Genomic DNA, 25,248 nt, shown 5'->3' on the forward strand with positions numbered 1-25,248 from the left:
ACAAGCACAGCAGCCTAAAACCTGATTCCTTTCAGAACAGTGCTAGAGCAATTCAGCAAATTCTGACACATAGCTTTACAATATAATTCACCATTCTCACATTGAAGTATAATATCAGAAAGCAGTGAGATATAGAATTTTCCATTCATTCAGAAAAACATTGTACACATTATGGAAATAGATAAATTACAACTAAAATTGAAACATGCACCAAAATGAATTGTGACTGGACTATGTTGTGTTTATATTGGCAGCATGTGTAATTATGCTTGATAACTCCAAAAATTACATCATCCTAGCATTTCTAATCCTACTATGATCCATAAAGGCACACTTTATTATAGAGCTAAAGTTAGAATGCAATGGCAGAAGCCTTAAATTATAGGCGCCTGCCAGCAACTGAACACACAACTGTATTTAAGTAAGTCATCCTATGTAGATCACCAGGGACAAATCCACAAACACTATAATTTACCAAAGTAAAGTAAATGATATGTTGCAAGACTTGATAAATTTAAATAGAGTTAGTTATGTGTCTTCAAGCTAAACCAAGTTTATAAGATGTATAATCAAATTCCTGCACACAGCTTTATTATTTTATACTTCTGAGATGCTAATTTATGAAATCTAATAACAATTTGAAATATAAAAAATACAAATTGACATAAGGGTTGATTACTTGGCTATAGGGAGGTTGCAGGCTGGACAGCTTTTGCAACTAAAAGATTTGAATAAACACACAGTGGGAGAAAAATATATCTGATTTTGCAAGTTTTTTCAGTTACAAAGAATGAAGAAGCCTGCCATTTTATGGTAGTTCATTTCAACTGTAAGAAACTGTGACAGAATTAAAAAAAAAAAAAAAGTCCAGAACATTACATAGTATGATTTTTAAATAATGAATTTTAATGCATGAAATAAGTATTTGATACCATGGAAAAATAGAATGTAATATTTGGTACAGAAGCAAATTACAGAGGTCAGGCGTTTCCTGTATTTGTTGGCCAAGATTGCACCCAACGCAGCAGATCTTTTCCAGATCTGTCAGTCATCGAGCCTGTCGCTTAATAACATGGAGTTTCAGATCCTTCCAAGGATTTCTGATTGGGTTCAGGTCTGTAGATTGGCTAGACCACTCCAGGACCTTGAAATAATTTATATGCTCCCGCTCCTTAGTTCTCCTGGATGTGTGTTTTGGTTTATTGTCATACTGGAAGACCCAACCATGACCCATCTTCAATGCTCTTACTGAGGTAAGGAGATTTTTGTCTAAAATCTTGCAATTCATGGACCCAATAAGCAAGCAGCTTGCAGCTTTGGCTGCACCGTATTGAAAGAAGGTCGTATACCTTCTTTCAATACGGTGCAGCCAAAGCTGCAAGCTGCTTGCTTATTGCCCTGTAGCCCATCCTGACCCTGTGCAGGTCTATAGTTTTGTCCCTAGTGTCCTTAGACAGCTCTTTGATTTTGCCCATGGTGAAGAGGTTGGAGTGTGTGGGCAGGTGTCTTTTATACAGGAAAAAAGTTCAAACAGGTGCAAACAGGGGCAGTGAGTTTTTTGGGTGGGGGGACAGAGTGGGTTATGGAGTGTGGGTTATGAGGGGGACAGTGTGGCCACGTAGGGGGAGGCAGTGTGGCTTATGGCTGGTGGGACAGTATGACCATGTAGGGGGGACAGTGTGGCTAATGGAATGTGGCTTATGGGGGGGCAGTGTGGCTACCTAGGGAGAGGCAGTGTGGCTTATGGGTGGTTGGACAGTGTGGCGACATAGGGGGTACGGTGTGGCTAAAGGAAAGTGACTTGTAGGGGGACAGTGTGGCTATGTAGGAGGGACAGTGGGATTACTGCGGGGGGGGGGGGAGGGACAGTCTTGCTACTGGGGGGAGGTCCACTAAGGTGCCCCCTAAGTTTCTGTCGCCCAGGGACCTACTTTAACCTTGAGCCGGCCCTGATTGTACTAACACACTGACACATACAAAGCGAGGTGAGACAGATCAGAGATGCATAAGATCCATTAGATTGCTCTGCTACATCTGTGTTCTCACAGATATGTGCCTGCCTCCCCGTTCCCCCGGATAACTTATCTCGTTGTAGTTTATTGTTTGTAGCTTCACTCTCTGCTCACAATCTAATGGCAGGAAGTGATCAGTGATTGTCTTTGAGCTCCGTGCAGGGGGTGTGGCTACAGGCTCAGTGCAGAGAGAGACAGAAATCTCATCTGCACGCTGTCACACAAAAATCCAAGATGGCAGCCTGACTCTAAAGTCAGAAGTTAAGCGCGCTGCATGCGCCCCAAGTGCATGAGCTGTGTGTACCTGATTTTTTTGGTGCACTAACTTCAAGAATTCTGGTGCAGACTACATAGTAAGGCTACATTCACACTGCCATTGCCCGCCCGTACCGTACCGTAGTGGGCAACGGCAGTGCACGGGGAGAGGAGGAAGAGGTGAGCGCAGCTCACCCCCGCCCCTCTCCATAGAGATGCATGGCATAGGACAGGTCCTATCTTTTCCCCGGGTACGGAGTGGTACAGTGCCGCACGTGTGCTGCATCGTTCCACTCCCGTAGGGCGCCGTGCGCCCATTGATGTCTATGGAGGATGTATATCGGCCGTATATACGTCGGCCGTATATACGTCCTCCATACAGTAGTGTGAATGTAGCCTTCATCTGGGCCATAGTCTTAGTGAGAGAGTTTATTTAGCAAATACAGTACATACCAGACAACATACCCCTTCAAATACCGAATCATTTGGTTGCTGGAAGTGATGTACGGAGCACCCTATACAGTCTTCTGGTCCACCACTACATTGACAGAACATTCATGTTTTCTTTTTTATGTGTTTTGTTTAAAGAACAGTTACATTTACTTTTGTTCTTCACAGGGAATGTCAAACTGTGATATGACCTACTTTAGTGGGCATGGATATGCTATGTTTTCAAATGAATGAGACGTATGATGAAGTCAGTCTGGAGGAATTATACCATATTCAGTTACAGAAAGGGATTTCTCATTACTGTTTCACAATGTTTCTCTACATGCATCCGGTTGAAGATTATTGTAGTATCTATTTTTTTCCTTATTAGCAACCAATGCGTAACTATATACATCTGCCTATATCTTCATCCCTCATTCCAACAGTTGAAATTCATAACCGTTGTGCTGACCAAATCATAGCTTGCTGTGACCACAAAGCCACTCTCAATGAATGGGAGCATATACTTTACATTTACAGATCAGAAGCTTGCATACTGACAACATATGGACTTGCAACGGCTTTCTTTTTTTCTAAAAAAAATTCTTAATTCGGTGGTGGTTTTGCGAAGCCACAACAAGTGATGAGAAAAATGCTGAATAGATAAGCCCTAACAATTAGCTACTTATTGCTAACAGACCTGAATGTTTTAAAATGAATAGTAGAGATTTTACCATCTAAAAAATTACTTAGAACCTTACCTTACCTTAAAGTGAAATCATAAAAGTGTAACTAAACTGTTTACAAATTTGCATACATAAATAATGCAGATGATAATAATAAACTTTGTGATATACCTTTTAAAAAAAAACGTATTTCTGTGTCCTTCTACCCCCTAACCTTTCTTCCCTAAAAGAATATCTAACAGCAGGATGAAGGATTGTAAACCAAAACACTGATACTGTTGTGTGCCCCCTCTGGCAGGATCTGCTAATCTTTTAGCTTATGAGCTGGTTTTTACAAGACAGGGCTTTTTAAAATTATGCAAATGACCTCTAGGCCTGGAGCCCCTCAGGATCATTTCCATAATTTTTAAAGGGAACCTGTCACCAGGGGGCCCCTTTTTAGAAGCCACCCATCCCCATAGAGCATTGCACATACACTGCTAAACATTTTTTGTATGAAAAATCGGTTTTACAGAACAAAAGATATTTTATATATTACCTTTGAATTACACGTACTGTGTGACTAGTCTAGTCGCCCCTTGGGCGGAGCTGAAGAGGAGTAGTTTCCCCCCACCCTTGGGAAATTGCTCCTCAGTGTGTCAGATTTTCAAAAGTATATTCCCGCCCCTCACCCGGCCTTCTCCTTTATTCTTTCGGCCCCTGGCTCGCCCCCTTCACATGTCACCTACCCAGATCCCGCCCGCTGTCCTGAATTTTCGATAACTTCCAGGCATTCTCGCGCCTGCACGGTCAGCATGTCTCATACTGTGCGCACGGACTTGCACAGATGATGTTGTTTTTTGAAATGCATCCAAAACAAAGTCTAGCCCCTCTGACTACCCCAGGATTTTGTCAGGATGCAAGATAAGTTATAACACACAATTACACTCACCACTTTACACCATGCTAGTAACAGGTTGGACCCCTTTTGCCTTCAGAACTGCCTCAATTCTTCATGGCATAGATTCAACAAGGTGCTGGAAGTATTCCTCAGAGATTTTGGTCCATATTGACATCACATATTGACATTGGCATCACACAGTTGCTGCAGATTTGTCGGCTGCACATCCATGATGCGAATCTCCCGTTCCACCACATCCCAAAGATGCTCTATTGCAGTGATGGCAAACCTTTTAGAGTTCGAGTGACCAAACTGGAACCCAAAACCTGCATTTTTTTTTAAAGTGCCAACACAGCAATTCAAGCAGTAACTTATTACAATCTTCTTGCTCTGTGCTATACCACATCTTTCAATGGTCCTGAGGCCACCAATATCTTTGTCTAAAGGAGAAGAAATTTGGATTGCCTTGACAGACCCCTGAACAGGAAGATTCAGGGGTCACACAGAAGGGGCTTCAATGATAACTTGACCCTGTCCACACCTCCTCTCGCTTCCTGCAAACTCTGCCATGGGTCAACAGCCTGAGTGCCCACTGAGAGGGCTCTGAGTGCCACCTCTGGCACCCGTGCCATAGGTTTGCCACCACTGCTCTATTGGATTGAGATCTGGTGACTGTGGAGGCCATTTGAGTACAGTGAACTCATTGTCATGTTCAAGAAACCAGTCTGAGATGATTCCAGCTTTATGACATGGCGCATTATCCTGCTGAAAGTAGCCATCAGATGTTGGGTACATTGTGGTCATAAAGGGATGGACATGGTCAGCAACAATACTCAGGTAGGCTGTGGCGTTGCAATGATGCTCAATTGGTACCAAGGGGCCCAAAGAGTGCCAAGAAAATATTCCCCACACCATGACACCACCACCACCAGCCTGAACCGTTGATACAAGGCAGGATGGATCCATACTTTCATGTTGTTGATGCCAAATTCTGACCCTACCCTCCGAATGTCGCAGCAGAAATCGAGACTCATCAGACCAGGCAACATTTTTCCAATCTTCTACTGTCCAATTTCGATGAGCTTGTGCAAATTGTAGCCTCAGTTTCCTGTTCTTAGCTGAAAGGAGTGGCACCCGGTGTGGTCTTCTGCTGCTGTAGCCCATCTGCCTCAAAGTTCGATGTATTGTGCGTTCAGAGATGCTCTTCTGCCTACCTTGGTTGTAACGGGTGGCGATTTCAATCACTGTTGCCTTTCTATCAGCTCGAACCAGTCTGCCCATTCTCCTCTGACCTCTGGCATCAACAAGGCATTTCCGCCCACAGAACTGCCGCTCACTGGATGTTTTTTCTTTTTCGGACCATTCTCTGTAAACCCTAGAGATGGTTGTGCGTGAAAATCCCAGTAGATCAGCAGTTTCTGAAATACTCAGACCAGCCCTTCTGGCACCAACAACCATGCCACGTTCAAAGGCACTCAAATCACCTTTCTTCCCCATACTGATGCTAGGTTTGAACTGCAGGAGATTGTCTTGACCATGTCTACATGCCTAAATGCACTGAGTTGCCGCCATGTGATTGGCTGATTAGAAATTAAGTGTTAACGAGCAGTTGGACAGGTGTACCTAATAAAGTGGCCGGTGAGTGTATATTGTAATTCAAATGCTTAGAAAAGGCAGAAAGGCAGATTTGCACTGCAGGTGTAAGGCTTCAGCAACCTGTCTTTAGTGAAAATGATGTCCCTGGTGACCCATTGCAAAACCCAATTTGTTGAATATGTCATTTTTTTTGTCCCTGTATATTGTTATATATAGGAAAAGCATCAGAGGCTTGCATGTGAGATTCTGGGAACATTGTAAGTCTCACCAGGAAAATGCATCTATCCTAAAGTTTTGTGGCTTAGAGTTTGTTCCACCATTGAGAAAAAGAGGAGACCGACAAAGAGAGGCTAAATGGATCATTAAAACAAATGCTATGGGTCCTGCTGGAGTAAATGATAAGAATTACATGAGTTTTTTTCTCTAAGTATAATCCAGTAACCATAATATGACAATCTGTCTTTGTTCCTATGATTGATGCCTATTCTGTGTATATATGTATATCCTTTTTGAATTTTATATATTCTTTTAATACTGTTCATGAAATTTTGTTTTTATGATACTTTTTGGATTACAGAGCAGCAAGGTTCACTTCACCGATTGCGACTTTAGTCCTCTTTCGTAAAGGGTTATTGTGCTTAAATGCATTAATGTTTTTTATATTTTGGTAATCTACTGATATATTCATTAATAAATATTCAGGTAGCTATGCTAATTAAAAAAGCTCCTTGTTTCCTGTAGTGGCAACTCAATATAACACATTTATCCTGATAACCTGGCCCCTAATGACATGTTTAGTTTCCCTGGTTAAGCCCACTGATGGGCTACGGGGTTGTATTTTTAATGCTGATTAAGGCTGCATTCACACAAACGTGTGGCCACCATACTGTAGCACAGCGGGCACACGCCGGCTCACAGGAGAGGAGGAGGGGTTGAGTGCTGCTCGGCTTCTCCCCTCTCCATAGAGATATATGACGCACTGTGCTGTAATACTGGAAAAGATAGGACATGTACTATCTTTTCCCAGGTATGGAATGGTACATTGCCGCAGTTGTGCTGCACCGTATCGCTCTGTACCACACTATGCACCCATTGCTGGCCTATGGGGGACATATACGGTGGCTGTATATACTGTATGTCCCCAAACAGTCGTGTGAAAGTAGCCTAAAAGTGAAGTTTTGTGGTGAGTGGCGCTATTTTTCTCCTTCTTCGGCTACTGTAAATATAACCACAATCAATCGCAAGCAAACTAGTTTGAAATGTAGGGATATAACGCCATGCATGAAAGTTAACAACGCATAGAAAGCACATATGCAAGGCAAAAATGCTTCACAAATGCCACGTATGACAGCACCCTAAAAGATACGAAAACCAGATAATGTTCCCTGATGATGTAACTCTATACAGGCAGTCCATGGATAGTCTAATCACTTCAGAAAGCTGAATTATCAAGGGAAATATGCTCTAGGAATGGAAAGAGTTAATAAGGTGCCTGCTTATCTGTCTGAAGTGGACAGACCTGAGAAGATTTTCAGATTCACTGTCCACTACAGGAGAAAGAAGCAGAAAAAAAGCGTAGAGAAATTGCTTTACTTTAAGGCAGGGCCGGCACTATGGGTAGGCAAAGGTGGCAATTGCCCATGGCCCCTGGGAGAAAGGGGAGAATCTTTTCTTTCAAATGAATCTTGAATTGTGTTTCTAGGTGCTATGGATCCAGAGATATTCAGGTTTAAAGTGAGAATATCAGGTGCCATTTTTATATATAAAAATCACTCCCAACGGCAGTTTAACAGTTAATATCTCCGTTTTCCTTCATTTTAGAAACACAAATTTAGATTCATATAAAAGAGGAGACTTTCTTCTTTCTTAGGAAAACAGAAGTGAGGTTCTATGTGTCACAGAGCCAGAGATACAGCCCCCTGAAATTAACACCCCCCCCCCCAAACAGAAGTGAGGTTCTATGTGTCACAGAGCCAGAGATACAGCCCCCTGAAATTAACAACCCCCCCCCCAATCCAGATTCTTAGCCATCAGGCTGCAGGGAGCATTTGCTGCACACAGGATCTGCTGCACCTCACAGATAATGGAAATATTCACTTTATATGTTACTACATTTTGAGAGGGATAATATCAACTAATATTCATGTTTTTAACCCTTCTCTATGCAGAACTATCTAAGAACACACTTTGGGCCACATGTATCAATCGTTTTTTTTCTGTTGTTTTTTGCGCCTTTTCATTCAGGCGCACCATTTTTTGTGCCATTTTTGCGACTAAACGCCAAACTATCTGCACAGCAAAAATAACCAGCTTTCCCTCATTTATCCTAGCAATCCAGATGTTTTGCTGCGCCTAATGACATTCATCACTTGCGACTTTTCATTTAGGCGCAAAAACACTCCATCCCGAAGGTGGCGTTAACTGAGAAGAAAGCACTGAGCCCCTTTGCAGAACAGCTCATTTCTAGCAGCAAAGCTCAGCCAGACACTGCAGACACTAGAACAGATCATACAGACATTACATACACTGCAGACACTAGTACAGATAATACAGACATTACATACACTGCAGACACTAGTACAGATAATACAGACATTACATACACTGCAGACACTAGTACAGATAATACAGTCATTAGATACTCTGCAGACACTAGTACAGATAATACAGTCATTAGATACTCTGCAGACAGGAGCTGCAGACTCTATTTACACTTCATCACCTTTTATTTACAAAACATTCTGTAGAATCCTGAGCTCAGAGCAAGAGAGAAGAGAACGTTACAGAATGTTGCACATAGTACTGATAAGTGTCCCTCATGTCATTCTGCACAGTATCACCAGTGTTTCTGAGGGGGATATTGTGCAGAATTACAGGGGTGCAGCAGGAGACCAGCACTGGGGGATCCCCTCCAGGAGAAGCCACTACTGAGGAGGTCACTGGGTGCAGGGTGTCACACACCTGGATGCTGCCGTGAGTGTTATCTTCATTCTGGGCTGTGGGAGAAGCAGAGAGGAGCTTGTAGCAGGATGACATGTAAGTGCCCGAATCTAACATTGCGCCAAAATTGCGCCTAAACTGTGTTAAAGTATTAGGCCAGAATTTGACTGATACGATGAACATTCAATCCTCTTGCCTAATGTGACTACACCGCGACCAGAACATGTCCATAACGTTATATGTAACACCAAAAACACACACATGTCCTGGAATAAAGTTTTTATTTCCCATCATCCTCCATTACTTACACCTATGTTATGAGGTTCTCACTCTCATTCTTATGAAGCGCGGAGGGTTCTGTTATTGTGCGGATAATACAATGGCGACATCTAAACGTGACTTTTATTATCTCATTAGAGAGGTTTATGGATATATAGTTATTTATTTGGGTTACCATTGTCTAAGGAACAGACAATGATAGATCTGTGTGAATTTTCTGCAGTTCCCTTTGCTGCATATTTTGGTGAATATATTGGTGTGGGGTGTGTATGATCTCCTCACATCTTACTGTTTTAGGAAAGTAGATTTTCTTTATATAAGTATCTGGATTTGTACATATTTTAGAGGAAATTTTTAATGTTAATTGCCAAATGCATCGCCTGGTTGTCTGCTTTCAAAATTCTATAGGTTTAATGGCGCCTTTACTTTTTATTCTGTTTTATTGATATATTTTGCAGGTTGTGACTGTCTAAAAATGTCTAGCTGAAAAGCAGATCTCTAGTTATTAGTTTTAGTGATATTATGTGGATTTATTTATGTGAACATATCAATATGAGGCATTTGTGAACTCTACACATGTCCATCTATTACATGTAGGAGATGTGAAGGTAAACATTTTCTGTTTGGATCAAATTTTTTGCAATCAAAGTCAAATTTTAAGTATTTTTAATAAAATGTTTCAATTTGAATCAAAATTGCATGAAGGCGCCTGTGTCTATAAAATCTTTGATGCAATTTTGAAAATGGGGCAAGTGTCTGCTTTCAGAAAATATCGGTCCCTCTCCCCAATGGGCCTCACAGTCTAATCAACCTACCAGTAATTTTTTGTAGTGTGGGAAGAAACCGGAGGACCCGGAGGAAACCCACGCAGACACAGAGAGAACATACAAAATCTTTGCAGATGTTGACCAGCGCTGCAAGGCTGTAGTGCTAATCATGGAGTCACCATGCTGCCCATCATTCTCCCTATCATCTATCTATCTCCTATAAAATTCTCCCATATTACAGTTTGTTTTACCAGACTAAAGGAGCCTCTTGCTGACTGCGACTGGTCATAAAATAGTTTTATTTTGGGGCCCCACTTTTAGTTTTGCCCAGGGCCCCACTTTGTCTAGAACCGGCCCTGCTTTAAGGAAATCTACAAGAATTAAGAGTTGTAAACCAAGCACACTTACATGCAGGATCCGCCCTTCTTTGCAAAAAAAGCATAAGAATAAGAAACTAAGAAGCATAAGAAGTGAAAAGAAGAGTGGATCCTGAAAGAGGGTGCACAAACCTGCATGTGAATGTGCTTGGTTTACAATCCTTGATTCTGATGGTAGATTTCCTTAAACATAATATATTACATAGTTTACTATTATCACCTGCATTTCTGAAATTAAGATAATAATTGTTACAAAAGTTTAGTAATGGTTTAAATTCACTAATCTCCAGAATGCCCATTATGAGAATGATTTCGGTTTTAAAAAATCCTTTGAACTATCACTAAATAGAAATACACCTTGGCAGAGCATTTTTGGGCATGGTCTCTCCAAATGCTACCTGAAATCAGAAAATAAACTTTAGGTAAGTTTGAATGAACTATGTTATTACCAGCCACTATATACTACACTATAGAATATATTATACTGTATACTATACTATATATTGTATATACACTCACCGGCCACTTTATTAGGTACACCTGTCCAACTGCTCGTTAACACTTAATTTCTAATCAGCCAATCACATGGCGGCAACTCAGTGCATTTAGGCATGTAGACATGGTCAAGACAATCTCCTGCAGTTAAAACCGAGCATCAGTATGGGGAAGAAAGGTGATTTGAGTGCCTTTGAACGTGGCATGGTTGTTGGTGCCAGAAGGGCTGGTCTGAGTATTTCAGAAACTGCTGATCTACTGGGATTTTCACGCACAACCATCTCTAGGGTTTACAGAGAATGGTCCGAAAAAGAAAAAACATCCAGTGAGCGGCAGTTCTGTGGGCGGAAATGCCTTGTTGATGCCAGAGGTCAGAGGAGAATGGGCAGACTGGTTCGAGCTGATAGAAAGGCAACAGTGACTCAAATTGCCACCCGTTACAACCAAGGTAGGCAAAAGAGCATCTCTGAACGCACAGTATGTCGAACTTTGAGGCAGATGCGCTACAGCAGCAGAAGACCACACCGGGTGCCACTCCTTTTAGCTAAGAACAGGAAACTGAGGCTACAATTTGCACAAGCTCATCGAAATTGGACAGCAGAAAATTGGAAAAACGTTGCCTGGTCTGATGAGTCTCGATTTCTGCTGAGACATTCGGATGGTAGGGTCAGAATTTGGCGTCAACAACATGAAAGCATGGATCCATCCATCGTTGCAACGCCACAGCCTACCTGAGTATTGTTGCTGACCATGTCCATCCCTTTATGACCACAATGTACCCAACATCTGATGGCTACTTTCAGCACGATAATGCGCCATGTCATAAAGCTGGAATCATCTCAGACTGGTTTCTTGAACATGACAATGAGTTTACTGTACTCAAATGGCCTCCACAGTCACCAGATCTCAATCCAATAGAGCATCTTTGGGATGTGGTGGAACGGGAGATTCGCATCATGGATGTGCAGCCGACAAATCTGCGGCAACTGTGTGATGCCATCATGTCAATATGGACCAAAATCTCTGAGGAATGCTTCCGGCACCTTGTTGAATCTATGCCACGAAGAATTGAGGCAGTTCTGAAGGCAAAAGGGGGTCCAACCCCTTACTAGCATGGTGTACCTAATAAAGTGGCCGGTGAGTGTATATTCCGTATTACACTCAGAGTATTCTTAAAAAACAAATATTAATAATTTATTGCTAGCTAAAGAGTATGATACATGCAATATGTCTCTAAACCTAACGCATTTCTTACAATATGTTATCAGTCCCATAGGCAATACTTCCTTAGATAATAAAAGTCATAAAGTCACTATGGGTGGGTTGTAAAACGCAAGTAGGCTTCCATCTTGTGGTTGAAAACGGTAAAACATCCTGTAGTACCAGTACTTGCAATATTACACACAGAATGTAATATATCATAAAAAGCTATATAGCGTAAGTAGAACAGCTGTAGTAGTTTCTAAAAATTGATATGTAAAATATATTTTTTTAATTTAATAATTTTTTATTTAGTTATAAGCTTTAAGCAATAAAGGTTGTTCTGTCTTCATATACGTCACAGCTGTGTATACTCTGACATACAGCATAAACCTTCCTGTCTTCCAATAAGCCAGACTGTTGTGGTTATGTAGTCCAACTTTATTGCTCCAACAGGTTGACAACTGAACAGTGAGGATTTGGATATTCAGATGTCTGTTTAATGGTAAAACTGAAACAAGCACATATAAGTAATCAGAATAAAGTACAGATCTATAATCCTGCAAGAACAGTAGGAATACATTTACATGTATATAACATAATGTATGCTAGCCAGTCTACTTACAAAGCATTACAGTTCATTAACAGTAACTGAGTTCATAGACTATAACATTATTTTACACCTCTTACCAGCTATGCTGTTCACAAGGAATAAAAAGGAGAAAATATATGGCGGGTAGAATGACTAAGATGGAGAGTGTCTGATCTCCCCAAAGTACAGTCTCAAAATGGTGGAAGCTCCCACAATGCATTTCACCTACTACCAATAAGATTGCATTAAGTCATAGGTCACATGACAATGACATAAGCATTAGACAATTACATGTTTTACAACTAATAACAATAACAGCTGACAGCCACTAGGCGGCGTACTAACCAAAAAATTAAACATTATAATGATCATAATGTGGTCAACAATGCTTTCCACCTTATGCCCTCATTGAAGGGCAGAACACTCCCCGCTTGACATCATTGGATGTCACCACTAGAGTCTTCAGATGAGAACAAAAATGTCAGTTCACCCACTGGTCTGAGGAATATTTTGGTTCCATCTTTTCTCCATACTTTGACTTCTGCCTTACGAACACTACCATCTTCACTTGGTATAGTTCTGGTGACAAGGCCCACAGACCACTCATTTCTGGGTAACTGAGAATCCTTCATGAGTACAACATCTCCCAGCTTGAGATTGGGTTTGGTGGTTTGCCACTTTCTTCTAGGTTGCAGAATAGGGAGGTACTGCTTTCTCCATCTGTCCCAGAAGGTGTTTGCAAGACTTTGTACTTGCTTCCATTGGCATCGGTACATGTCTTTAGAATTGAATTCTCCCATAGGAGCGCTAGGTGTTGTAGTCTTCTGCGTAAGCAGCTTGGTTGGAGTGAGAAGAGATGGATCATTCGGATCACTCAAAATTGCAGTCAAGGGTCTGGCATTTATGATGGCTGAAACTTCTGCCAGAAAGGTTGTTAAGCTCTCATGAGTAAGCCTTGTAGAGCCCACCTGAGTGAGAATAGAGTCCAAGATTCTTCTTGCTAGGCCTATCATTCTTTCCCACACTCCTCCCATGTGTGAAGAGTGTGGCGGATTGAAGGTCCATGTGCATCCTTGTTCACTCAAGTACCTTTCAACCCTAAGAGTGTCAAGATTGCAAGGAATGTTTAGTGTTCTGACGGCTCCTACAAAGTTTGATCCTCGGTCAGAGCGTATGTGCTTCACTGGTCCTCTGATGGCAATGAAGCGCCTGAGGGCGTTTATAAAGCTAGAAGTGTCCATTGATTCGATTACCTCAATGTGAATAGCTCTAATAGACATGCAGGTGAAAAGTACTGCCCACCGTTTGCAGTTTAATTCATTCTTTCTGGTACGTCGAGTAGATATTGTCCAGGGACCGAAGACATCAAGGCCAACATTAGTAAATGGAGGAACCATGCTGAGTCTGTCAATCGGGAGATTGGCCATCTTTTGAGTCTGAAACATACCACGGAGCTTACGACAAATGACACAGTTAAAGATAACCTTGCTCACACATCTCTTGGCTCCAACTATCCATATCCCAGCGACTCGAAGAGCTCCTTCGGTAAGTAATTGTCCTTGATGTTTTGTTTGATCATGAAAATGTTGCACAAGCAATGTGGCAATATGGTGATGAGCCGGAATTATTATAGGGTGTTTCTCTGCAAAGTCTAAACTGGCTTCCTTAAGTCTACCCCCCACTCTCAACAATCCATCGTTGTCCATAAATGGGTCCAGTTTCCATAAGGGGCTGTCATTAGAGATATTTTTATGTTTAGCAATGTTTTCAATTTCTTTTACATAGGTCTCTTGTTGTACCAAACGAAGGATTGCATGCTTTGACTGCTCTAAATTGGAGACTGAGTAGGCATGAGTACAGTGATGCCATCCCTTACAGCTGTCTTTAATCTTTGATGCAGTAGACTTGTAAGAATGAGCTATATGTACTAAACAGGTGATGGCTCGGACAAGTGACTTCCAAGTCGAAAATTTCTTGAAACGATCGCTCTTTAAGTGACTTTCTGAAGTTATTGTATGTAGAGTAGATACCTGAGGACGGATTTCTGCATCAGCGTCTGCATCCACTAGCTCATACATGTCAAGAGTGGTAGAACTGTGCCTGGAATCATACAAGAAGGTTGGACCGGTGAACCATATTGTGTCTTCGAGACAATTAGCTGCAACTGGCCTGGTTGCTTGGTCAGCAGGGTTGTGATCTGTGGGTACAAAATGCCATTGTTTTGGAGAGGTAGACCTCCGTATTCTCAGTACTCTGTTGCTGACGTAAACATAGAAACGCCTACTCTCGTTGCAAATGTACCCCAGGACTACTTTGCTGTCAGTGTAGAACTCAACATCTTCAATCTTGATGTTCATTTCAGTAGCAATGAGCTCCGCTAGTTCGACTGCCAGTACAGCGGCACAGAGTTCTAGCCTGGGAATTGTAAGTTCAGGGAGTGGTGCTAGCTTTGCTTTACCCATGACAAACCCAATATGGCATTTTCCTAGGTTATCCACAGTCTTTAGGTAAGCCACTGCGGCAATTGCTTTAACAGAAGCATCGCTGAAGACACACAGTTTCTGCACTTTAACATCTGTAGATGGCACAGGAGCGTAAGGGCGTGCAACATGAAGGGTAGCTAAGAACTTTAGTGAACTTTTCCACTTCAACCACAGCTCTGACTTTTCAATGGGCAGTGGGTCGTCCCAGTCAGATGTCTCACGAGTTAAATCTCGTAATATCGCTTTCCCCTGTATGAGGATAGGAGCTACAAAACCTAGTGGGTCATACAAACTGCTTATAGTTGACAAGACACCTCTGCGAGTGAAGGGCTTTTCTTCTCCGCTGATTTGGAAGGTGAAGGTATCAGACTTTAAATCCCAAAGGAGACCAAGGCTGCGTTGCATAGGGAGGAAATCTGTACCTAAATCTAAGTCCTTCAAGTCATTTGTGTGGTCTTGTGTAGGAAACGCTTCCAATAACTTTTGACTATTGGAAGCTATTTTATGCAACCTTAAGTTAGAAGAAGCGAGCATTTTTTGAGTTCTACTAAGGAGACTGATTGCTGATTCATCTGTGGGCATTGACTTCAAGCAGTCGTCCACATAGAAGTCTTTCTCAATAAAGAGCCTAATATCTGACCCATACTTCTGTTCACCTTCTTGGGCAGACTGTCTGAGACCATAAATGGCGACAGCAGGGGAAGGGCTGTTGCCAAAGACATGCACCTTCATCCGATACTCTGTGATACCTTTAGAGGGGTCATTGTCTTTGTACCAAAAGAATCGTAAAAAATTTCTGTGTTCTTTTTTAACAAGGAAACAGTAGAACATTTGCTGAATGTCTGCCGTGAATGCAACAGAGTCTTTGCGGAAGCGAAGAAGAACCCCTAAGAGTCTGTTATTGAGGTCCGGACCAGACAATAAAACATCATTTAATGAGACACCGTTATATTTGGCACTAGAGTCAAATACCACCCTGATTTGACCTGGTTTCTTAGGGTGATATACCCCGAAGATGGGTAAGTACCAGCATTCTTCAGAATCCTTCAGGGTGGGAGCTATCTCTGCATGTTTATTCTCAAATATCTTTTCCATTAAGGTGAAGAACTGGTCTCTCATCTCTGGTTTCTTTTCCAGGTTGTGCATAAGAGAGACAAACCGTCTATAAGCTAATTCTCTATTATTGGGTAAAGGTTGCCGCTGGAGTTTGAAGGGTAGAGGTGCAATCCAGTTGTTTGACTCATCTTTAGTTATTTCCTGTTTCATTATGTCTAAGAAGAGTCTGTCTTCAAAGGACAGCGCCATCTGCTGGTCATTTTTTTCTCTGTGAAAAACTGTGCAACCTAAGTGGTCTTGGTCATGCTCAAAAGAATGGTTGTCACAAGGCAGGCCTGCAGATGTACAAGTTAAGGGAGTGCTGTAAGTTAGTTCCTTTATGAGGAATTTATTCTGGCATTTTTGGAAAATAGATGGACGTCCACTTTCTAAAATGTTGGTGTGCATACAATTGATGGAGATAGGTTTGTGCATTCCATTTAGACAAACATCTCCTATAATGACCCAGCCTAGGTCGAGCTTTTGTGCATAAGGAGCACTGTGAGGACCGTTAATCTGAGCTCTGGCTTTGTGGACTCGTAAGATATCTCTCCCCAGGAGCAAGACTATCTGAGCCTCAGGGTCAAGCTTAGGTATCACGTGAGCCAAACGTTTCAAATGAGAGTGCTGGGCTGCCACATCTGGCGTGGGTATTTCTGACCTATTATCTGGGATTTGGTTACATTCCAGTATGGTAGGTAGGGACAAACACGTATAACCATCTATGGACTCAATTTGCAAGCCAGTAGCCTTCCTCCCCGCTGTTTCAATAGTACCTGCACAAGTCTTTAAAGAGTAAGGAGAGCAAGGTCCCTTAATATCTAAGGTGTCAAAGAGGCATGACCTGGCTAAAGACCTATTACTTTGATCATCTAAGATCGCATAGGCTTTAATGGCTTTGTTCTTGTGGCCCACTGGGTAGACTCTGACCAGGCATATTTTTGAACAGGATTTGCCCCCTGCGATCCCTTTGCAGACTTCCATACATTGTGAGGTAACCGCAGGGGTGTCTGTGTCCAGGATTTCCAGCTCCCCGCTATGCTCATGGATCTGTGATAAAGTGCCTGATGGTGGCTCAGGGTGTAAAGCTGTGTTATGTCCTGTGCTGTTGCATTCTGTGCACTTAACACCAACCTTACAATCCTTTGCGAAGTGTGACACTGAAGAACAGCATTTAAAGCAGATCCTGTGTTCCTTGAGAAAGGCTTTGCGATCCTCCAAAGGCTTCTCCCTAAAGGCCCTGCATTTCAGTAGAGGATGTGGCTTTCTGTGCAGGGGACACAGTTTGTTCGGTTCTTTGACCTTGTCGTCTGCTTGTTCAAAGTTGGATTTCCTGTAAGAAGAACCTGTAGAAGAAATGTTAGTTTTGTGGACTACCACTGGTGTCTTATGAGATGTTGCACCAATGGAAGCCCCACCTGACAGCATAAAATTAAAACTGGGATCATTCCTAATTTTAGATTGCTGTGTAATAAAGTCCACAAATACCTTAAAGGGAGGGAATTGTACATTATGGGTATGTTTGTACCAGGAGCCATGTCTCATCCACATCTCCTGCAAGTTGTTAGGGAGCTTTTGAACTATAGGATTGACGCCTCGAGCAGTATCAAGATAAGCAAGACCTGGTAAGTCATTTTCTATTTTGGCAACCAGAAGCTCCAATAATAGGTCGGCTAAATCTATGAGTTTATGGTAGCCTTTACCAGCTATTTTGGGAAAGTCGTCTATTCTTTTAAATAAAGCATTCTCTATAGCTTCTGGAGACCCATAGCGTTCGTCCATTCTCTCCCAAACCATCCTAAGACCTATATCTGGATAGTTCACATTGATGTCTCTGATCCTTTTGGCATGCTCAGCAGAATCATCACCGAGCCATTTGACAAGAAGATCTAGCTCCTCGCTGCTGGATAAGTCTAAGTCTCTCGCTAAGTTCTGAAATGAGGATCGCCAAGCTCTATAGTTCTCAGCGCGATCACTGAACTTTATAAGTCCTTTGGCAACTAGTTCATGCCGAGTGAAGAACTTAGCAAAGTCCACTGTAGCTTGCTCGGCACTGGAACGGTTTGGTGTCTTGCGATAGGTGTATGGTGTGTTATCGTACCTGTCAGGAGTTCCTTCTGGAGGCCAGTCAGGGTAATACCATTCAGGCTTTGAGGACGTTGCTTTCTTCTGGGTGGAATTCTGGATTCTTTGCTCAGTGACCTCTTGCTTACAATGTTGTGGATCCATGCTGTTGTTCTCTTTGAAGTGCTGATGTACATACTCTGAGGTCCGCTCTGCTCTATCCGGGTGCTCAAATTCTTGGTCAAGCACACTGCCGCGTCTCTCACTCTCAGGGTACTCTGCTGCTTCCAGAGATTCCGCTTCAGCTAGGGCTGCCGCTGCTTCTTTTTCTGTGGCAAGCTTCTCCAAGGCCGCATCCAAGTGTGCTTTCTCACGTGCTCTCTCTGCTTCTAGAGCTGCTTTCTCACGTGCTCTATCTGCTTCTAGAGCTGCTTGTTTTTGCTTTAATTGCATCTCCTGTTCAGCAAAGGCTACTCTCGCTTTTGCCGCCTCTGCTTTTGCGCGGGCAATGGCGGCAGCATTTTTGATAGATGACTTATTTGAGCCACTTGCTTCGGATCGTGTCTTTAATGAAGCTGATCCTCTCTGTGACATCCTGGGACTGTTTGGAGACTGTTCTACGCAGGCAGGTCTGCGATGGCGTAGTTTCAGTCTTCTGGGTAGACGTACTGTAACTTGCTTGCTTCTCTCACATGTGACAGTTTAGAGGTCGCGTTGGTGTCTGTATGTAGAACTCTACGTAGACGAACTGCACCTCTGTGTAGTCAGAACATATTTTCTTCGGCAATTCCACCACTTGCTTTAGCAAAGCTGTTTTACTGTTCTGTCTTCATATACGTCACAGCTGTGTATACTCTGACATACAGCATAAACCTTCCTGTCTTCCAATAAGCCAGACTGTTGTGGTTATGTAGTCCAACTTTATTGCTCCAACAGGTTGACAACTGAACAGTGAGGATTTGGATATTCAGATGTCTGTTTAATGGTAAAACTGAAACAAGCACATATAAGTAATCAGAATAAAGTACAGATCTATAATCCTGCAAGAACAGTAGGAATACATTTACATGTATATAACATAATGTATGCTAGCCAGTCTACTTACAAAGCATTACAGTTCATTAACAGTAACTGAGTTCATAGACTATAACATTATTTTACACCTCTTACCAGCTATGCTGTTCACAAGGAATAAAAAGGAGAAAATATATGGCGGGTAGAATGACTAAGATGGAGAGTGTCTGATCTCCCCAAAGTACAGTCTCAAAATGGTGGAAGCTCCCACAATGCATTTCACCTACTACCAATAAGATTGCATTAAGTCATAGGTCACATGACAATGACATAAGCATTAGACAATTACATGTTTTACAACTAATAACAATAACAGCTGACAGCCACTAGGCGGCGTACTAACCAAAAAATTAAACATTATAATGATCATAATGTGGTCAACAATGCTTTCCACCTTATGCCCTCATTGAAGGGCAGAACAAAGGTACCGTTTCAGATTTCTCATATTTTACAAAACAAAATAGAGCAATATACAATTATGTCAAATTACGTAGTATCATTACTCTCTTTCCAATTTGTACTTATGGGAAGCCAGGTTGGGTAATGGGATTATAGGTAGGTGGCTATTGAGGGAAGGGGTAAATAGAAAGGAATGTAACCTGAGGAAGGAGCAGTGGGAAGGGGTTGGAGTGGGAGAATATGTAAAATATTTTAAGTGTTAAATATACTATTTATTACAGAAGTTTCAAAGGGGGCATTTAACAAGGCTTCTATGCAAGAAAGCTGCCATATAACCTGAAATAAATTGCTTACCTGTTAAATATTCAATTATACTGCTATGATCCTGTGATCTCTTCTTATTTACATGCCAATAAGGGGCGTATATAGGAGAGGCAGGGCCCCATAGCAGACTTCTAAATGGGGCCTCCTTCCCCTTTAAGAAATATACACACTTGTACACACTCATTTATACACTCTTACACACACATACCCATTTATACACTTGCCCTCACATTTATGTACTGATATATACATCTATACACTTACACAGATGGCCGGAATTAGAGATGAGACATTCCTAGTTCAAATGTTCTGCTTTCCCCTGCCTCTGCCCCGATATTTGTTATCTGAGCTTGATGATGTGCAGTATAATATGTATATAATGGTGCACATCCTCCATTCTTTAGTGTTTCAGGTCAGTTGTTGGGACCTCCTGACACCACGGGCCCCATAGCAGCTGCTATGGCTGCTACCTCTGCAGTTACACCCTTGCTACCAATTAATGATTGGTAGCAGCAGTAATGTAGCAAGATGTGGTGGACAATAGGAGTATCATTATAAGCAGGGAATTAGCAGGGAATAAGCAGCTATAAGGCAAACAGTGGCAGAAGGCCACAGCTCAGACCACAAACCAGAACTGCAATACAGGCAGTCCCCGGGTTACGTACACAATAAGTTCTGTAGGTTTGTTCTTAAAGGGAACCTGTCACCAGGAGACCCATTTTTAGCACTACCCCAGTCCCCACAGAGCATAGTACATACACCGCCAAAGTGTTTTTGTATTAAAAATTGGTTTTACAGAAAAAAATATATGTTATATTGTACCTTTCATTAGCATCTGCTGTGTGACTAGGCAGTTGCCAAATGGGAGGGACTGGAAAGGAGCAGCCCCCCCCCACCCTTGGGGAACAGCTTCTCCATGTGACCTTTTCAAATATAAAAAAACACCCATCACTTGGCTTAGCGACGCCCCCTGCTCCTCTACAGCCAATCCTGAGTGAGGGGAGTTATTCATATATTTGAAAAGGTCACATGTTTCCCAAGGGTGGGGGGGAACTGCTCCTTTCCAGCCCCTCCCAAAAGGCAACTGCCTAGTCACACAGCAGATGCTAATGAAAGGTACAATATAACATCTTTTTTTCTGTAAAACCAATTTTTAATACAAAAACACTTTGGCAGTGTATGTACTATGCTCTGTGGGGACTGGGGGAGAGCTAAAAATGGGTCTCCTGGTGACAGGTTCCCTTTAAGTTGAATTTATATGTAAGTTGGAACTGTATATTTTATAATTGTAGCTCAATTTTTTTGGTCTCTGTGACAATTGGATTTTAAGAATATTGGGTTGTCATAAGAACCAGGATTAACAATAAATCTTAATTTCATACTACTTTGATAACTGTTATAGCTGTTTATTGTAGCCTTAGGGTAAAGTATAGTAAATTACCAACATACAGAGGTATGTTTAACTAGGGGTTGTCTGTAATTCAGGTGTTCTTATGTAGGGGACTGCCTGTACTAATTTTTAAGAAAATGCAAAGAAAAACCAATAATAAAAACATTTGGGCCATCATTATATCAGGAAAAATATAAAACCAAAAGCCATATGAGTTGCTTCACTAAGGGAGTGATATATTGTATATTGTATTGTATTAATAAAAGTTTTCAGAGGTCATCAGAGGTCAACCCCCCCCCCACCCGCACGTTACCCGAATCAAACTAAACTGGTGTCAAGCCATTCTGCTACATTTGTGCTGGTTTGTGCTGCTCAAATTTTTGTTTGTGCTGCTTTTGTTTTGAAGATATGAACTAATTTATAAAGTTCAAAAGGGCAGACAGCTCCCCCACATTAACCGAATCAAACAAAACTGGTGTCAAATGTCTGTGCTGGTTTGTCCAGCAAAAAGTTTCGTTTGTGCTGCTATTGTTTTTAAGGTTTTTAAGGACACTTCTCTGGTTTGATCAACAGGGGCACCTAGAAAACACATTGGGGCCGATTTACTTACCTGTCCCTGCGCGATCCCTGAGGTGCGTTCCCCGACTCCAATGCACAGCTGCCACGATTCACTATGATCGCGCACCTGTGATATCCTGCATGAGTTGCTTCCCCGCTCAGGTCCAACAGAGTTCACCTTCTTCTTCCCGATGCATGTAAGTGCTTGATCTTGTGAATGTTCAAAGTTAAATCCTTCCGCTTGTCCGAATCTGTCGGATCATCGGACGGCCCGCCCCCCGATTTCTGTCTTATGAAAGCCTGCGCTGATGCGCCAAAATCTGATCACATGCGGCACAATCACCGGCGCTCTCCCAGAAAAGTTGGGAAACTTGACAAAAATGCGGCCGCGGACCCATAGTAAATAAGCCCCATTGTACTTTGGAAGGAATGAACTCTGATGACCATTGATAAAAATGATCAATACACTTTTGCTGCTCAAATGTTTGACACCAGTTTTGTTTGATTCGGTTAATGGGGGGAGCTGGCTGACCTTTTGAACTACAATTTAGTTCATATCTTCCAAAAAAAAAAGTAACACAAACAAAAATTTGAGCAGAACAAACTAGAACAAACGTTTTGTTTGATTTGGGTAATGTGGGGGGGGGGGGGACTAGTTGACCTCTTATGATCTCTGGAAACTTTTATTAATATCTTAAAAACCATAGCGGCACAAACAAAAATTTCTTCTGCACAATCCAGCACAAACCAATATTGTGAGATTTGAACAAAGTGGGGGGAGGGGTGGGGGACCAACTTCACTCAGGTTTCCTCAAGGGGTTTATGATTATCGGGCCATGTGTACATTATTTATATCGTTTAGTTTAAATATACATGTTTTTACTAACAAAGCAGTTTCACAGGATACTCCCATAGTCTATATAAAATCATGCTACAATCAGGAACTCTTGATTTCCTCACGAAGAAGACCGAGTTGGAAAGGAAAACATTGACCATATACACCGCCATACAACATCGAGATGCACATCACCATTCTAAATGTTTTAATATATGACCTATGGGTATAGGTAAATAGGTATGGTACATATCCTTTGTGCACCTTTCTGCTTTTGTGGACATGTGAAGTTATTGAATACATTTTAATATTTACATACCTGGTTTCAATAGCCGCATTGTCCTGATTAGAAGTACTCCCTGGTCTCACATTTTCATATATTTGAGGTTTCCTTAGCTTTTGGATGCAGGCCACCAAAATCACACCAGTGACAACTCTTTACTCCAACAATTTTGCCAGTGGTTTTTCGTGTTTTGTCTATACATCACATATACATATACAGCATTTACGCATAATGTACACACATACAGCATATACTGTAAATATCACATTTACACATCCAAACATTCAGGGGCGTAACTTGGAGAAGCTGGGCCCCATAGCAGATTTCTACGTGGGGTCCCCCTCCCCCCCCAAAATATATACATATTTAGGCTGCATTCACATAAACGTGTGGGGGGGCGGGGGGTTGAGGGCGGCATTGGGGGGGCATTGAAAGCGCTGTTGCGCGGAATATTGGGGGAGGCGGGGCCTTTGCTTGTTCAGCCGCGGAGGGGGGGGGGGAGCCGCGGAGTATTGGGGGAGTTGGCAGCTGCTTGTTTGGCAGCGCTGAGTGTTGTTTGGGCGGGTGCTTGTTCGGCTGCCGGGGTGGAGGGGTTTGCTTAGTCGGACGGGTGCCAGCATGCAGGGGGATGGACGGGTGTTCACCTGTGCTGGGGGGACGCGAGCATTCTCCTGTGCAGGGGGCGGGCGGCTCACGGAGGGGGCGGGTTAAGAAGTGGACACAAAGGTAGGGGCCCGGGGGCACGATCCGGCAGGCACTGACACTACGGGGACACATGGAGTCCGTGCATCCCCGGGCCCCTTAACCTCACGGGTCCCGTAGCAACTGCTACTACGGCGGTTGTTACGCCATTGCAAACATTTATGCATCATACACACCTATGGCAGTCTTCTAATCCCTGGGCCAAGTAGCTGCAGACCACATGCAGGAAGTAGACAGCCAGAAGTGCAGATGAGTGATCTCTAGATTTTGCCTTTTCATGTCACCTCCCCTAACATTTCTAATTTGTGCTGTGGGCTCAGCTGTGTACTCTGGAAGAGGTGCACTGTTATATACATATTATGCTGCACAATGTGCTGCACAATACACTCACCGGCCACTTTATTAGGTACACCATACTAGTAACGGGTTGGACCCCCTTTTGCCTTCAGAACTGCCTCAATTCTTCGTGGCATAGATTCAACAAGGTGCTGGAAGCATTCCTCAGAGATTTTGGTCCATATTGACATGATGGCATCACACAGTTGCCGCAGATTTGTCGGCTGCACATCCATGATGCGAATCTCCCGTTCCACCACATCCCAAAGATGCTCTATTGGATTGAGATCTGGTGACTGTGGAGGCCATTTGAGTACAGTGAACTCATTGTCATGTTCAAGAAACCAGTCTGAGATGATTCCAGCTTTATGACATGGCGCATTATCCTGCTGAAAGTAGCCATCAGATGTTGGGTACATTGTGGTCATAAAGGGATGGACAGGGTCAGCAACAATACTCAGGTAGGCTGTGGCGTTGCAACGATGCTCAATTGTTACCAAGGGGCCCAAAGAGTGCCAAGAAAATATTCCCCACACCATGACACCACCACCACCAGCCTGAACCGTTGATACAAGGCAGGATGGATCCATGCTTTCATGTTGTTGACGCCAAATTCTGACCCTACCATCCGAATGTGGCAGCAGAAATCGAGACTCATCAGACCAGGCAACATTTTTCCAATCTTCTACTGTCCAATTTCGATGAGCTTGTGCAAATTGTAGCCTCAGTTTCCTGTTCTTAGCTAAAAGGAGTGGCACCTGGTGTGGTCTTCTGCTGCTTTAGCCCATCTGCCTCAAAGTTCGACGTACTGTGCGTTCAGAGATGCTCTTCTGCCTACCTTGGTTGTAACGGGTGGCGATTTGAGTCACTGTTGTCTTTCTATCAGCTCGAACCAGTCTGCCCATTCTCCTCTGACCTCTGGCATCAACAAGGCATTTCCGCCCACAGAACTGCCGCTCACTGGATGTTTTTTCTTTTTCGGACCATTCTCTGTAAACCCTAGAGATGGTTGTGCGTGAACATTCCAATAGATCAGCAGTTTCTGAAATACTCAGACCAGCCCTTCGGGCACCAACAACCATGCCACGTTCAAAGGCACTAAAATCACCTTTCTTCCCCATACTGATGCTCGGTTTTAACTGCAGGAGATTGTCTTGACCATGTCTACATGCCTAAATGCACTGAGTTGCCGCCATG

General features: G+C 42.6%; 2 protein-coding genes across 2 annotated transcripts in view; one reads left to right on the forward strand and one right to left on the reverse strand.

Annotated features, from left to right (window-relative positions):
• CD36 (CD36 molecule (CD36 blood group)) overlaps positions 1 to 25,248 on the forward strand; it is an 83,402-nt gene that overhangs the window by 8,649 nt on the left and 49,505 nt on the right. The window lies entirely within an intron of this gene.
• On the reverse strand, positions 12,946 to 19,555 carry LOC140128469 (uncharacterized). The gene is made up of 2 exons (XM_072150175.1): positions 19,321 to 19,555; positions 12,946 to 19,141 (listed from the first exon to the last, which is right to left on the reverse strand). The coding sequence occupies exon 2, from the start codon at positions 18,742 to 18,744 to the stop codon at positions 12,946 to 12,948; it is 5,799 nt and encodes a 1,932-aa protein (XP_072006276.1). The 5' UTR covers positions 18,745 to 19,141; positions 19,321 to 19,555.

Source organism: Engystomops pustulosus, chromosome 4 (assembly GCF_040894005.1).
Source record: "Engystomops pustulosus chromosome 4, aEngPut4.maternal, whole genome shotgun sequence".
In the NCBI taxonomy this organism is placed as follows: Eukaryota; Metazoa; Chordata; class Amphibia; order Anura; family Leptodactylidae; genus Engystomops; species Engystomops pustulosus.